The 13,851-nt window shown below is 57.7% G+C and overlaps 1 protein-coding gene across 3 annotated transcripts; it reads right to left on the bottom strand.

Annotated features, from left to right (window-relative positions):
• Positions 1-2,036: 2,036 nt before the first annotated feature.
• Positions 2,037-11,857, bottom strand: AK1 (adenylate kinase 1). 3 transcript variants are annotated; one of them, XM_029201483.1, is made up of 8 exons: positions 11,760-11,799; positions 10,278-10,465; positions 8,786-8,824; positions 7,215-7,250; positions 6,897-7,060; positions 5,975-6,091; positions 3,548-3,739; positions 2,037-3,302 (listed from the first exon to the last, which is right to left on the bottom strand). In XM_029201483.1, exons 2-8 carry the CDS (start codon positions 10,429-10,431, stop codon positions 3,234-3,236), a joined length of 771 nt encoding a protein of 256 aa, XP_029057316.1. In that variant the 5' UTR covers positions 10,432-10,465; positions 11,760-11,799; the 3' UTR covers positions 2,037-3,233. The 3 variants fall into 3 exon arrangements, with proteins under 3 accessions (XP_029057316.1, XP_029057317.1, XP_029057318.1); XM_029201485.1 differs by lacking the exon at positions 10,278-10,465 and having other exon boundaries at positions 3,062-3,302; positions 11,760-11,857; XM_029201484.1 differs by lacking the exons at positions 8,786-8,824; positions 10,278-10,465; positions 11,760-11,799 and adding an exon at positions 7,556-7,613.
• Positions 11,858-13,851: the final 1,994 nt, after the last annotated feature.

Genomic DNA, 13,851 nt, shown 5'->3' on the forward strand with positions numbered 1-13,851 from the left:
TTTTTTTTTTTTTTTTGCGGTACGCGGGCCTCTCACTGCTGTGGCCTCTCCCGTTGCGGGGCACAGGCTCCGTAGGTGCAGGCTCAGTGGCCATGGCTCACGGGCCCAGCCGCTCCACAGCATGTGGGATCCTCCCGGACCGGTGCACGAACCCGTGTCCCCTGCATCGGCAGGCGGACTCTCAACCACTGCGCCACCAGGGAAGCCTCAGAATCAGCTTTTTAATAAGACCCCAGGGAGATGCGTGTGCAGGTTAAAGCTGGAAGCGCTGCGGATCTGACCATCCTGCCCGGTTTAAAAACCCTTCCTGAGCCTCGCCTATTAGGTATTCCTGCCCCAAAGGCTTCACTCGCATCTACGAAGACTACAACTAACTTCCAGTTTACAATAAATTCAGGGGACGGGGCAGCTAGTTAAACACACCACGAAGAAGCAACATACAAATCTGGAAGGAAGAATTTTCTGCAGGACAGCTGATCCCGTCACAGGCCAATGTCAAAGAGTAGGAAGGGCGTTCTAGGTGAAAGAGGTTTAATGGACATCACAGCCAAATGCAGCGTGTGGTCCTGGATAGCGTCCCGCTTTGACCAAAGGTACATTCTGGGGACAATTGGGGAAAATTGCGTGTGGTCTGATTATTACCTATCACAATGTTACTGTAACTTAGTGTTCCTGGACCTCTGAGTTGTGGTTATATAGGAAAGTGTCCTTATTTATTGGAGAGTCACGCTGAAGTCAGACTTCAGTGGTGAAATGTTCTCATATCTGTGATTTACTTTAAAATAGCTTGGCGAAAGTAAAACAATGAAGTGTGGAAAAATGTTACCAATTACTAAATCTCGGTGATGGGTATATGGGTGTTCATTATATTATTTCCTCCAATTTTCACTTTGAAATTTTTCATTAAAAAACAAAGCTCTTAAAAAAAAAACAAAAAAAAAAAACAAAGCTCTTTCTGAGCTTCCCATTGCTCTTAGGGGAAAGACTTGATACTTGAGTCAGCATTCAAGGCCCTGAGAGCCTGGCTGCCCACCACCCACCACCTTGCCTCTAGCCTGCACTCCTGTCCCTCTAAGGCCTCAGCCCTCCCCACAGCTGGTCCTTTCCACCTTTGAGACTCCGCAGAGCTCTTCCCTCCACCCTTCCATGCCCTCTGTCTCGTGGTAAAGCAAACTCTTCTGTACCCTCAAGGCCCCACTGCAGAGTTCCAGTTCAAGGCAACTCCCGCTACCAGGGGCTCCTCTGAGCTCTGTGCACTGAGCTGCCCAGAGCTGGTCTGGGTTGAGTAGGTGGGATGGAATTTTGTGAATACGGCTGCCCTCCTTCTGGGAGCCACAGCACAGCAGGCTGGGGGCTCGCGACCCCATCTTTTGCCAGCATAGCCGTTGCTCCAGAGACGTAACCCTCAAAGGGAGGTTCGCAGTGGCAAGGATGGGGTGGTGGTAGTTACTGGAGCTGTTAAACATTTTGTGTTTTTTTTCAAGTTTTCAAGGGTTTTTTTTGTTCTTTAGTGAATAAAGTGATTCCATGGTGAATAGTTTGGGTCAGCTTAGGTTTCCATAAACTGAAGACACACCTGAATTAATGAAGCTATAATTTAAAAAAATGAAGATATTGAAGACAATTTTGTCAGGTGGATTTCTCTTAGCTTTTTATCATCTCAGGGGCGTGTTTTTCCACTTATCCTTGCGCTGATCATGACAACCTCGACAGAGGACGTGTGTGTGCACGAGTGTGTGTGTATGCATGAGTGTGTGCGTGTTTTAGCCCAGTTTGACAGATGCGACTTGGAGACCCCGAGGTGGGCGGTCACAGAGTGAGTTGGGGCTTCCCGGTGCTGCCCAGGTGGCGCGGGGCACAGAAAGACCAGCTGCAGAGACCTTCGGCCGCACCCCACCCAGGGCCGCATGACGCCTGCCTTCTAGAACCTATCTCCCCTGTGCTATCATTTATTGATTTTGTGTTCTTTCAATAGACTCATCTTTTAAAACTTAAATACGTTTATTTTAAAGGAAAGTTTAAATAACTACTGTAAATGGAAAACCAGCCGCACTTGCTGTAGGTAGAAGGGGACACACAGGGGCACCCTCAGCCCTGCACAGGATTTCATTCCAGCTGGGGATGCCCTGTTGAAGGCTCTCTTGGCTTTAAAGGGAGCCAGCTGGGCTTGGGACAGGTGTTAGGGACACGTGAGCACCAATGGAGACTTTCTCCGTGATGAGGTCAAAGAGTGAAAGAGAACAGAAGAGGGAAGATGATTCTCCCCAGGGGATTCCGGGGCAGCCCCCAAGCACCCCAGCCCTGCACCTCCCTGAGGCTGCTCTGGTCTCCGGTCCACAGGCCACGGTAACTGACCACCCACACCCCTTGCTCAGTGTGTTCTCACCCTAACCTTGGGGGAGGGTTGGGGGTAGGGGCACTGATCCTAATTCAGACTTGGAAATGGGCTCAGGAAGGGCAGGTTGTGACCTGTCCAGGACCACATGGTGGGATATCCTTCAGGTCTCACCTCATCAGGGAGGCACCCCTGACCATGACCCCCCCCCCATTCAATCCCGATGCCCTTTCCGGACCCTCAAAGCTTCTTGCACCAAGGAGGCCAATTCGCTGCCCACTCGGCCGGCTGATGTGTGCTGCCCCCACTGCCCAGGAAGCCCTCCCACAGCCCATGACCACACTGCCTGCTCCAGCCCAGTCCCCAGCAGGGGTTCGGGACAGAAAACATGCTCGGAGAGCTAAGGGGCTCAGGACCAAGGCCACACGACAAGGATGCAGAGGAACCCAGGCCAGGGCCCAGCTCTGCCTGACCACGAGTCCCCGAGAGCCAGGACCACTCCTCAGTCACCCAGTGTCCCCACGCCTGGCACAGCCCAGGCCCAGCACGCCATGTGTGAAGAAGGGCCCTGTGTCTTCCAACGGAGCTAGGAGAGGGGTGCCGGCTGAGGCGGGCTGAGGGGTCCAAAGAGGAACGGGAAGGGGAGGGGCTGAGGACTCAAGGCTGGGGCGGCCACGCCATGTGAATCATCCCTGATGGAATCAAAGAAAAAGGAGTAAAACTGAATGTCCTTGGAAATTCCTTTAGTGCTCAGCTGTCCATGAAAACAGGATAAAGTGGCTTCCTCTGCCTGTGCTCCAGCCGGGCAGGGTGGAAGCGCTGAGCTCAGGCTGGGAAGGCCTTGAGTCAGGACGAGGGTGGGGCCGGGCTCTGAGCTGGAGAAGGGGCTCCAGCTTTGCTACTTGAGGGCGTCCAGGTGGGTGCAGACCTGGGAGAAGACACTGTCCACGGAGCCTTCGGCATTGACCTGTGGGGAGATGGGCCATGAGGGCAGGATGCTGGGGAAGGCTGGGTGGGCCCCACCGAGGCAGGGGGCTGACCTCTCCCGGAAGCCAGGCCAGGCTCCCCGAGCCCAGCCACAGTGGGCAGCAGCCCCTCATCCAACCAGTGGGGAAACCAAGGCCCAGACAGGAGGGCTGGCCCAAGGTCACAGCAATTTGAGGCCAAGCCAGGCACAGACCCAGGCTGCCTAGGGCCCCCTCGGGCCCGCACCTTGCGGGTGATGCCACGTTTCTCGTAGAAGGCGACCACGGGCTCTGTGGCCTTGTAGTAGGTCTCTAGGCGCTTCTTGATGGTCTCTTCATTGTCGTCCAAACGTCCGCTGGTCTCTCCACGCTTCAGGAGCCGCTTGGTCATGGTCTCAGGGCCTGCGTCCACATACAGCAGCAGCGTGGGATGTCCGATCTGCAGGCGGGGCACTATTTACAGGGGCCTCATTCCTGCCCCCTGGGGCCATCTCCTCCCCATCTTCCCACTTCTGAGGCCCCACTGAGACCCACTCAGACCTTCAAGCCCTTCCTGCAAGGCAGCCTGAGGGACCTTCCTAAAACCAATCTGCCCTGCCCCTCCCCTGCTCAAACCTCTTCCATGGCTCCCCAGTGCCCTCAGGAGAAAGTCCTAACTCCTTACCTGACCTACCCTTCCCCCCACCTCCTCATCTCGTGCTTCTCAGTCCTTTGCTATCCTGGCTTCAGCCACGCGGACTGTCTGTGGTCTGGGCTCTCATCCACCTCCTCCCTTGCCAGGCCTTTGCTCATGCCGGGAACCTTGGCCAGGAACCCTTTCCCTCAATACCAAGTGCTCGCCTTCGGATTTGAGCTAAAATCTCATTCCTCTAGGACAGTCTTTGCAGATGCCCACCCCCCCCCCAACCATCCCAGCTCTCTGCGACACGCGCTTCCAGTCCCCCTTTACTTCTGCCTCGAGCTTGTCTCAGGAGGGCCTCTGGTTATTTATTTACGGTCCCTCTCCCAGCCAGGCCTGGAGCCCCAGAGGGCAGATAGGTGCGTCTTATACCTGCAAGGCTGGATATGAACTTGACAAAGGAATAAGGAGGGCTGAGTGAAGGGGCGAGGGCCTGCTGAGCTCTGGGGCTCTGAACAATGTCCCTGTCATTGCAATAAGCATTTCATCTGCGGGGAAGATTTGGAAGGGCCAGGAGGCCGACCGGTCCTCCTTCGGTGAGGCCCAGGCGCCCCCTGCTGTCCAGAGCCGAGAAGACCAGGTGCCTAGCCCTGTAGCCCAGTAGCACCCACAACGGCCCCAGGAGGGATGGGTTAACTTTCATTAACCACATTTTCTAGATGTGACCCTGAGGGCCTGAGGCGACATCATGCATCTGGTACATCAGGACGTGCCTCAGGGCTGCCTGGCATCTGACCTCAGGGTCCATGGCCTCCTAGTCTGAAGGAAACCCAGCCAATCCCCATTGCATAGATAGGGAAACTGAGGCCCAGACCAGGACAGACACTTTCTTGAGGTCTTGCAGCCATTTCGATGTCAAGGAATATAATATCCTCCCTCTGGATGAGGCTTAAAGCTATGGAAGCCCAAAGATGGCCCAGCTTCACAGAGACAGGCAATGGGGATGGAGGTCTGTCCTGCCCCAGCCCCCTAAGATGCCCGGCCCTCCCCGCAGGCATTCCCGCTGCCGAGAAGCCCTCCCTGAGCCCGCACCCACCCTTAGAGGTCAGCAGACCTCTCCCTCCTCCTGGGCACTTGTGGTTTCATGTTTCCCCCATATGGCCTGTGACATCAGAGGTATCGGTGTATGTGTGTGCATCTCTGTGCGTCCCTGTATCTGGATGTACTGCATCCGTGCGCACACGTTGCATGAGTGTGCGTGTGTGTACATTAGATGCTTGTGTACATGTGTGCATATGCCTCTGGCCTTGTGCATGTGTGTCTGTACCTGTGTGCACATGTACATGTGTTTGTATGCCTGTGGGCACATATGCCTGCACATGTGTGTGTTTGAGTGAGGTGCTCCCCCACTGTGGAAAGTCTTCCTGGGGGACACCCGTGCCAGGCAGCCCAGAGCCCTCATCCTCAAGGCTCACTCTTTCCAGCCAGACTCCCCATGGCACCTGGAAGGAGACTAGACGCCCCTCTGTGGCATTCGAGGCCTCAGCCCGGCCTGAACGTCCTCACCCACATCACTGCCGGTTGCCCTGCCCCACAGATTCTGTTCTCCCCACACCAGCGTGACCCTTCCAGCCCTATCCATGCTGTTCCCTGCCCCTCTGATCGTGTGTTTATGGGGTGCCAAGCCCCATTTTTGAAGGATGCATTCTCTCTAATCCCCACGCTGCTCCTCAAGGCAGCTGCGAACTGTCTGTCCCCATTTTGCAGTTGGGGACACCGAGGTTCAGAGAGGCAGCCTGACTGGCCCAAGGCCTCAAGCAGCTGAGCTGGAACCTGCGGCCATGTTTGTGAATTCCCCAGCCTGGTGCCTTCTCTCCTTCCATTCATTTTCTTCTAGACTTCTAGAAAGACTTCCAGAAAGTCTCCCTGGTCTCCCTCCTTGCCCACCCTCCCACCCGCCCACAATCAGTGTCTCTCTTCCCCTGCTCAGAACTGCCCATCACAGCAGCCTTCACCGGCTCATCCCATGTCACAGCTCCAAGAGGTTGCACTTACCCTCCGCTCAAACTCTTCCCCCTGCTTCACCTCCCGGGGGTAGCCGTCAATGAGGAAGCCTTTGGAAGTATCTACCTTGGCCAGCATGGCGTCTCGGAGCATGTCCAACACTGTGTCCTGGAGGCGTGGCAAAAGAAGGCGGGGTCATGACCCCCTATTCTCCACCCCCTCCTCGGGCCTCTGCACGCGTTGCCCCACAGCCAGAAATGCCCTCTGCCCTAACACAGATTTCCCAAACAAGCCTCCCTCTCCAGGAAGCCTTCTGTGAACTGTGACGACTTGATTGATTGATTGAATTATTCATTCATTCGTTCATTCATTCATTCATTTCTTCATTCACTCAATAATATGACTAAGCCCCTCCTCCCAGCCTCCTGTCTGGGCCCTGAGGACACAGCTGTGAACAAAGCAGACCTTCCCTGCCCTCCGCAAACTCACAGTCTGCTGAGGGGACAGACAATTACACCGTTGATTTATAGTTTCCAAGCATGACATGGGTTATACGGACGAAGAAGGGAGGCTACTGGAGTATAAAGTTGGCGGGGGGGGGGGGGTCTTAGCCTAAGTCTGAGGAGTCAGCAAGGTATGAAAGATGAGGAGGAAAGAACATTCCAGGCAGGAAAGAGTGTGATCAGTGTGAGGGGACAGAAAGGCCAGGGTGGTGGGAGTCCGGAGGGGTTAGTGGTGGGAGGGGTTGGTGGTGGGAGGGGTTGGTGGTGGGAGGGGTTGGCAGGGCAGGTCCTGGAGGCTCCCGGGAGCTTCCGGAAGGAACTTTCTGCCAAGGGCAGTGGGGACCCTCAGGAGGGTTCAGAAACAGGGAAGGTCATGGTCCGCCTTGCTAGTGTGTCATGGGCTTTGCTGGCTGGTGTCCACTCAGGGCCACCATCACCCCCCAACCCTCACCCTGCCGGGGCCCACTCACCAGTGGCACCAGCTGCCCCTTCTCCATGATTTCCGACAGCATCTTTCCCCTGGCTGAGCCTGAGCTGACCTCAGCCCGCAGGAGGTCCCCGGTGGAGAGGTGGGTGTAGCCGTACTTCTGGACAATCTTCTCACACTGGGTGCCCTTCCCCGAACCAGGCCCGCCTGCAAGCGCCCGCCCATTCAGAAGCCCCGAGAAATGGGACAGGGTCTGCCCAGGTCACCCAGTGAAGCGGGGGCAGAGCCTAGGGTGCAGCCCCAGGCCCAGGCTCCCACCAGGGCCTGCAAAGCCCCTCCCTGCCTGCTGCCTTGGACTCACCCACCACAAAGATGATCCTGGTTTTCTTCAGTTTCTCTGTGGGAGAGAAAAGGGAAGCAGAGCTCAGTGAGTCACTGGACAGAGAACCAGAGGCACCTCTGGGATCCCAGGCCTGTGCTGGGCCCCAGGCAGCTGCACACACTCAGCTCGTGGTCCCGTCAGAGAGGCAGATGAGTCAGCCCAGAGTGAAGGATAATGGGGCGAGGAAAACTCAGAGACTGGGACAGGTCAGGGAGAAGAGGGTGTTCCAGGCCTGAAGGCTACGGGCTCAGCACACGCTGTGACGGTGACCCTCAGGGGCTCGGACGCCAACCCTCGCGTTGGCCAAGACGCCTGGTCACCTCGGGCGTTAGCGTCTTCCACGCTGCGGGCGTCTGGTGCCGAGTGGCAGGCCCGCATGGTCCTGCTCTGCTGTGTCCCCTGCCCTTCCCCTCCCGGGCCCTGGGCCAGCCTGCCGCCTGCCTTCCCTGGGCGGTACCAGTGTGGAGTTGGCAACCACAACACACGTTGCCCTGGAGACGGTTGCCGGGGTGGGGGGGGAGGGGGCTCTGGTGGGCACGTGGAACCCTTGCCCGGAGAGGGAGGGAGCTTACGTTTCAACCTCTATCTCAGAACTCAGCAAGACCGTAGCCCCACCAGAGAGGGGGGAACCTAGGCCTAGAGGCAGGGGCCTGCTCCAGGGATGCCAGAGCTAGGGCTGCGGCCGGGGCCTCTTCCCAGGCTGCCAGGCCTTCCCCGCTTCTCAGGGAAGTAGCAGCTCGCTGTGTGCACTTAGGAAAGAAGTCCCTGCCCCAGTGGGGAGGTGAGCTCGGCAGTTCCCCGGGGTCCTCCCAGCCACGGGGCTGGAGGTCTAGAGGAGCTGCCGAAGAATGACTTCTGTGGGTTCCCATCGCCTGCTGCCATGTGATGGGCTCAAGCCTGGGCGTGGGGGGAGGCCACAGCCCAGTGGCAGCGGACGTTCAGAGGCCCGGGGGTGGAAGGATGACCGCCGGCCTCAGGCCGCAGCAGCAGCCAGGACAGCTGGGTTCCTTTAAGAGCCGCCCAGGCCGAGGCCCAGCGCCAGGGAGGGACGGGTGGTGCTGCCAGGAGGCGGGCCAGCCGGGCTCTTGGCCCACGTCTCCCTCCAGGTCCCAGCCTATAGGAGCCAGGAGGGCCCAAGACATCCTCAAGACCCACCCCTGCTGGTCCGGGAGAGGGGCAGGAATGTGTCATTGTTTGCCTTGGCATTTGCACTCTTGGGGCCTCTCCACAGGGCAGGCTTTCCCTCACCAGTGCCGCCCCCGTCTCCAGAAAGAGCCAGAGATTCAGCTCTATAAATACCAGTGTAGGAGGTGAGCTGTGGGGCCCTTAGGAGCCTCAAGGAGGCCTCTTCCCTTCTAAAAGTAATCCTGGAGCTGGTATATCCTGTGAGAGGCCTGAGGAAGATGCTGGAGGTCCCCAGATAGGCCCCTTCTAGCAACCCCAGAGCCACATCCAAACCCTCCCCAAATGTCTCCCGAAAGCACACCCCCTAAACAGATGGGCACACTGAGGCCCAGGCTGTGAGCAGGAAAAGAGGGGAGCTTCCGTACCTTCCATCCTGCCGAGGTCTGGGGAGCCGAGCCAGCACTCTGCAAGACAAGGGCACAGGTGGGGAGGGTGAGGGGGATTCTCCTGCCTCTGCTCCCGCCCAGCCACATGGTGTGCTAGGCCCTGACTTCCTCTGAGGGTGGAGGGGCTGGTGGGGGCAGGGAAGGCCCAGGAGGCTGGGACAAAGTCCCCTTTCCTCTGGATGCCTCCACTGTCCTGTCCCTGCCTCCTCCCTCTGGGGCCAGACAGCGGGGGCAGCACCGAGGGGCATAAACAGCCACACCAACAACTGCTGAGCTGCTCCCCTTGCGATTCGAAAACAGGCCGACAACGCTCCCCAGGGCCGGGAGGAAGGCCCGGAGGCAGGCAGGTGGGAGGGGAGCTGCACGTGTCCTCATCTGGGATGAGGTTTGGACTAGGATGCTCAAAGGACACAGAGGCCCAGGGTGGGAGAGAAATTTGCAGGGCTGCTCACGTGACCACAGCCTGTACGGTCCTCAGCTGAGGGGGTCCCCAGGCTCTCACCCTTGCACAGGTCCAACTTCCACCCTTGATGTGGCCCCTGCCCACACCTCCCCTCAGTGTGTAAATCAAGCCCAATGCCTCCTGGGACAGCCCCCCCACTCTGCATCCACAGCCCCAGGGGTCCCCCTCCACCTTCCCTTCCCATCGGTGCCTTCAGAGTTGCTGCAACACATCTTTGGCCCCCACTTCTTTACTCCCCACCCACCAGCCCTCCCCAAGGCCGCCAGCAAACATCAGAGACACTCTTGCCTTGGCCTTTGACCCTCAACCCTTGGCCAGCATTCCTCCTGCCGGGGACATCCCCACCCGGGGCCCCTACTCCACCCTCTCACTTTTGGCGTCAGGTTCCCAGGACCCCCATCCCTGCTCAGCCAGCCCAGGCCTCCTCTCCCAGCCCCAAACATCTACAGCCCCTGGACAGGCCCAGAGACCCCGCAGACCCCGAGCCTCTAAACAGTCCCTCCCATGTCCCCAGCATTGCGCCCTACCACCCAGCCAGAGGCTGCAGTCAGAGCGGACGCCCTTCTCCCCACTCACATCCACCCCACACACGCAAGCCCCAGCCCTCCCCTCCTGAACGTCCCTCCAGTCCATGTCCTCACCGCCACTGCCGTGTTCCAAGCAGGGGATCTGGCCACTGCTCCAGCCTCCCGTGGGCCTCCTTACCTCCGTGCCCCACCAGGCAAACTGCAGGGTTTTCTCTGACAAGCATCAAACCACGTCTTTACCTGCTTAAAAACCCTTCCGTGTATGGGCCCCTCAGTCCCCAAGAGAAACCCTAACGTAGCTGACCGCCCCAACGAGCTGGCCCACAGCGCTTCTGCAGCCCTATCAGCCACTGCTTGAACTGCTCCGGCCTCCCTCGCCCACCACGACCGTGTCCCACTCCAGGGCCCGGCTAATGTGGCACCCAACACCTGGATGCCCTTCCCCAAGGTGCTACTGTTTAGGACTCAGTTCAGGTGTCACCTCCTTCAGGAAGCCTTCCTGGACTCTGCTTTCCACTCCCACACGCTGGCAGGTGACCGTCGCCCAGCATCACACACACCACACCGTACTGGGCCTCTCTGTTGTGTACTGCAGGCCTGTGTCCACCACACTGGGCCTGGCCCCGGCTGAGCATAGCCCCGGGAGCCTCACTCCATCCTCACAGTCACCTTGGGAGGGAAGGAGAGACTTGCTCCAGGGCCTGGCTGGGGTCACACTTGAGGCTACGTTTTCTGCTGCCCCGGGCCTGGCACCCACTAGGGCCTGGCACCCACTAGGTCCTTCAGCAGCTTTGCGGACTGTCCCGCTGCTCAGGGGCTACGAGTTATAACCTCTCTTCTGCTAAGTGTGCTTAAGGAAGAGTAACAGCTGGCAGCGCCCCCCGTCTGCAGCTGGTGGGGGAGGGAGAGGCCCCCGGGCCAGGGACAGCCTGCCACGAAGACACCCTGAGGGCTGTTCCTGACCCCACCCTGCCCTGCTCCCTCCCGGTAACCTAAGCCCCTCTGTCCTGCTGGCACCTGCCACTTCTTGGTCCAAAATAACTTGGGTTGTGAGGAGTCCTCACAGAAGCCAGGGGTCCAGGGCAGAGTTGGGTTACGGGCTCCGCACCCAGGCCTTATAAGGTCCCCAAATCAGGGCCACGGCAACTCCTAATATGACTGGGTGGTCTGCTGAGGGGCCTGGGGAGCTGAGGCCCGATGGGACAGCGACTTCATCTCAATCACAAGGCAAGGCCAGGGCAAGACCCAGGTCTCCCAGCTTCTGACCAAGAGCAGCATTTCCAGTGGTTGGCAACTGGCTAGGGTTCAAATCCCAACTCTATCACTCAGCTGTGTGACCTTGGGCAGCTGCTGTACCCTCTCTGGGCTTGTACCCCCAGGCCCAGTCCTGCTGCTGCTGGAGAGTCCTAGGTAGGTAACTGAGCAGCACGCAGGAAAGGCTCCATGGGCTGTCCCAGGGCTCCCACAGGGCCCCTGCTTTTCAGGAGGTGGGGGCAGGGGGCCAAACATCCAGGGGGCTTCCCGTCCCCCCAGCACTCAAAATGACATGACAGGATAGCTCCTCCCATCACCTAGGCTGCCCCTGCCCAGGTCCTCGGGGCAGGCAGTCCAGCCACAGCTCCCCCTCCCCAGTCCCCAGGTGGGACGTGCCAAGGGCAGGGACCTGGAGCCCCAAGAGTGCCCGCAGGACAAAGGGGTGACTGTCACGGAGGCTGGGAGGGAGAGCAACACACACACACACACACACACACACATCCACAATGGCACACACAGTGTGGCACTAATACCCAGAGCAGAGCCTGGGGAACACAGGCAGGCAGATGCATACAGATCGCAACCATGGATACAAACACACAGCCACACAAACCCGGAGGATACCCTGACACACACAAACACGCACCCCCCACTCCCCACAGGGGCAGCCCCCACACGTGCACAGGCACACACACGGGCACACACTGACCTGAGGGAGGGGTGCGGGTGGGCACCGGGGACAGTGTGTGCCCTGCCCGTCCTCGCCGGCCGCCCGCCCGCAAAGGCGACTATTTATAAGGCTGTCAGCAGCGCAGGGCATGCCGGGAGCCAGCGCTCCTTGATGGCAGGGAGGGAGGGACAGAGGGAGGGAGAGCGGACCGGGAAGGAAGCGGGCACTGGACAAGAGCGGAGCCCTGATGGGAAGCCAGGCCAGCGCCCTCGCCGTGCACCTGCGGGTGGCTGTGCCTGCACACGCGTAGGGTACTTTACAGCTTCCCCAGGGTTTTTCATTCCTTTGTCACCCCCACTGTGCCCGCATCACTCCAGGGGGACGGGACCAGTCTTCCTGTATGACAGCTGGGGAAACATACCCAGAGAGGAGAGGCTCTTTGCACAAAATCCCACAGCAAATTGGTGGCAGAGAGAGGCCAGGACCAGGGATGGAGGGCACCAAGGCACGGATTCTGGGGGCTTTGCTGGCTGGACAAAGTCCCCCAGCCCCTCCTCGGATCCTGCCCAGAGGCCCCTGGGCCAAACCCACCTGGAACTCCTCCTCTGTTGGAAGGGACCCAAGAGCTCCTCTGGGACTGTAACTTCCCGGGACTCCAAAGACCACCCACATACCCATCTCCGAGGCGGTGGCCGTGTAGATTATAAAAAAAAAACCCAGCCCTGCTCCCATGCAGCTGCCAGGCAGCTCCCAGTGAGGCTGTGTGAGGATGTGGGTCATTCAGAATGCTGAGGGCACCCAGATGGGGGACTGACAATCCTGATAAAAAAGAACAGCTCCCATTAATGAGACTCAGTGGGCACCAGGTGCCGGGCAGAGCATTGGACTCAGACCATGTCTGTCAATCCTTAAACACAGAGAAGGAAAGTGAGGGTCACAGTTGTAAAAGAATTTGCCTGGGGTTCCCAGGTAGAGAGTGATGTATTTACCCAGCATTTTGCATGAGACCGGGACACAGCAATAGGTGCCCAATGATGTAGCAGAACAGAGATGAGAGCCTAGGACCATGCATCTTCAGAACTCAGGCACTTGACCACTAGACCACATCACGACCTTGAAGGCAGCAGCCCCAGATGGAGTGGGTTGAATTTGGAATTTGTCTTGCAGGCACAAAAGAGCCATGGAAGATGTTTAAGCAAGAGGATGAGACTATCAGAAGGGTGAGACCACCTTAGATGGGTGGTTTCTTAGCAACAACAGCAACCTGGACTCCAGGAGGCCTGGGCCTGATCCCAGCACGGCCACCTATGACGTCAGACAAGGTTCTTATTCGTTGGGATTTTAGTTTCGCCATTTGTGGGAGGGGTAAGTAGTGGGTCAGAGGGTCTGCCTTAGAAATTGTTTGAAAGGCCCTCTCGAAAGCTGTAGGTGGTTGTGTGAACTGGCAAATTGATGATGGGGAAAGCAAATTGATGATGTCAATCAAACTTTCAAATGTGTCTTTCTATTCTTAGGAATCCCACAAGTGGGTGCAAAACATGTACAGGATGTTCTCTAGTGCCAGTGGAGACTGACTGATGGGAGGGACAGTGGCACAGACAGTCAGGCTGGGGAGATGGCAACTTCCCTAGAGTCAGCTGGAGAAAGGAAGCTGGAGGTCTGTGTAGCTGCTGGGGCAAGAGAAAGAGGCAAAAGGCCCAATAGCCCTGATCTTATCCCACCTTCATGAAAACAATTCTAAACATGCGGATGTGTATGTGCGCATGTGTGTAAAATCTATCCCTAAATTTTTTTTCTTTTTTTTTGCATTTCAACATCTCTGAAATCAGGCTTCCCTGGTGGTACAGTGGTTAAGAATCCGCCTGCCAATGCAGGGGACAAGGGTTCGAGCCCTGGTCCGGGAAGATCCCACATGCCGCAGAGCAGCTAAGCCCGTGGCCACAACTACTGAGCCCGTGTGCCACAACTACTGAAGCCCATGCGCCTAGAGCCCGTGCTCCGCAACAAGAGAAGCCACGACAATGAGAAGCCCGCGCACCACAGTGAAGACCCAACACGGCCAAAAATAAAAACAAACAAATAAATAAATTTATAAAACAAAACAAAAATCTCTGAAATCGTTTTGTCTTAT

This window comes from Monodon monoceros, unplaced genomic scaffold (assembly GCF_005190385.1).
Source record: "Monodon monoceros isolate NGI ecotype Baffin Bay Population unplaced genomic scaffold, NGI_Narwhal_1 Super_Scaffold_5, whole genome shotgun sequence".
NCBI classification, from domain to species: Eukaryota; Metazoa; Chordata; class Mammalia; order Artiodactyla; family Monodontidae; genus Monodon; species Monodon monoceros.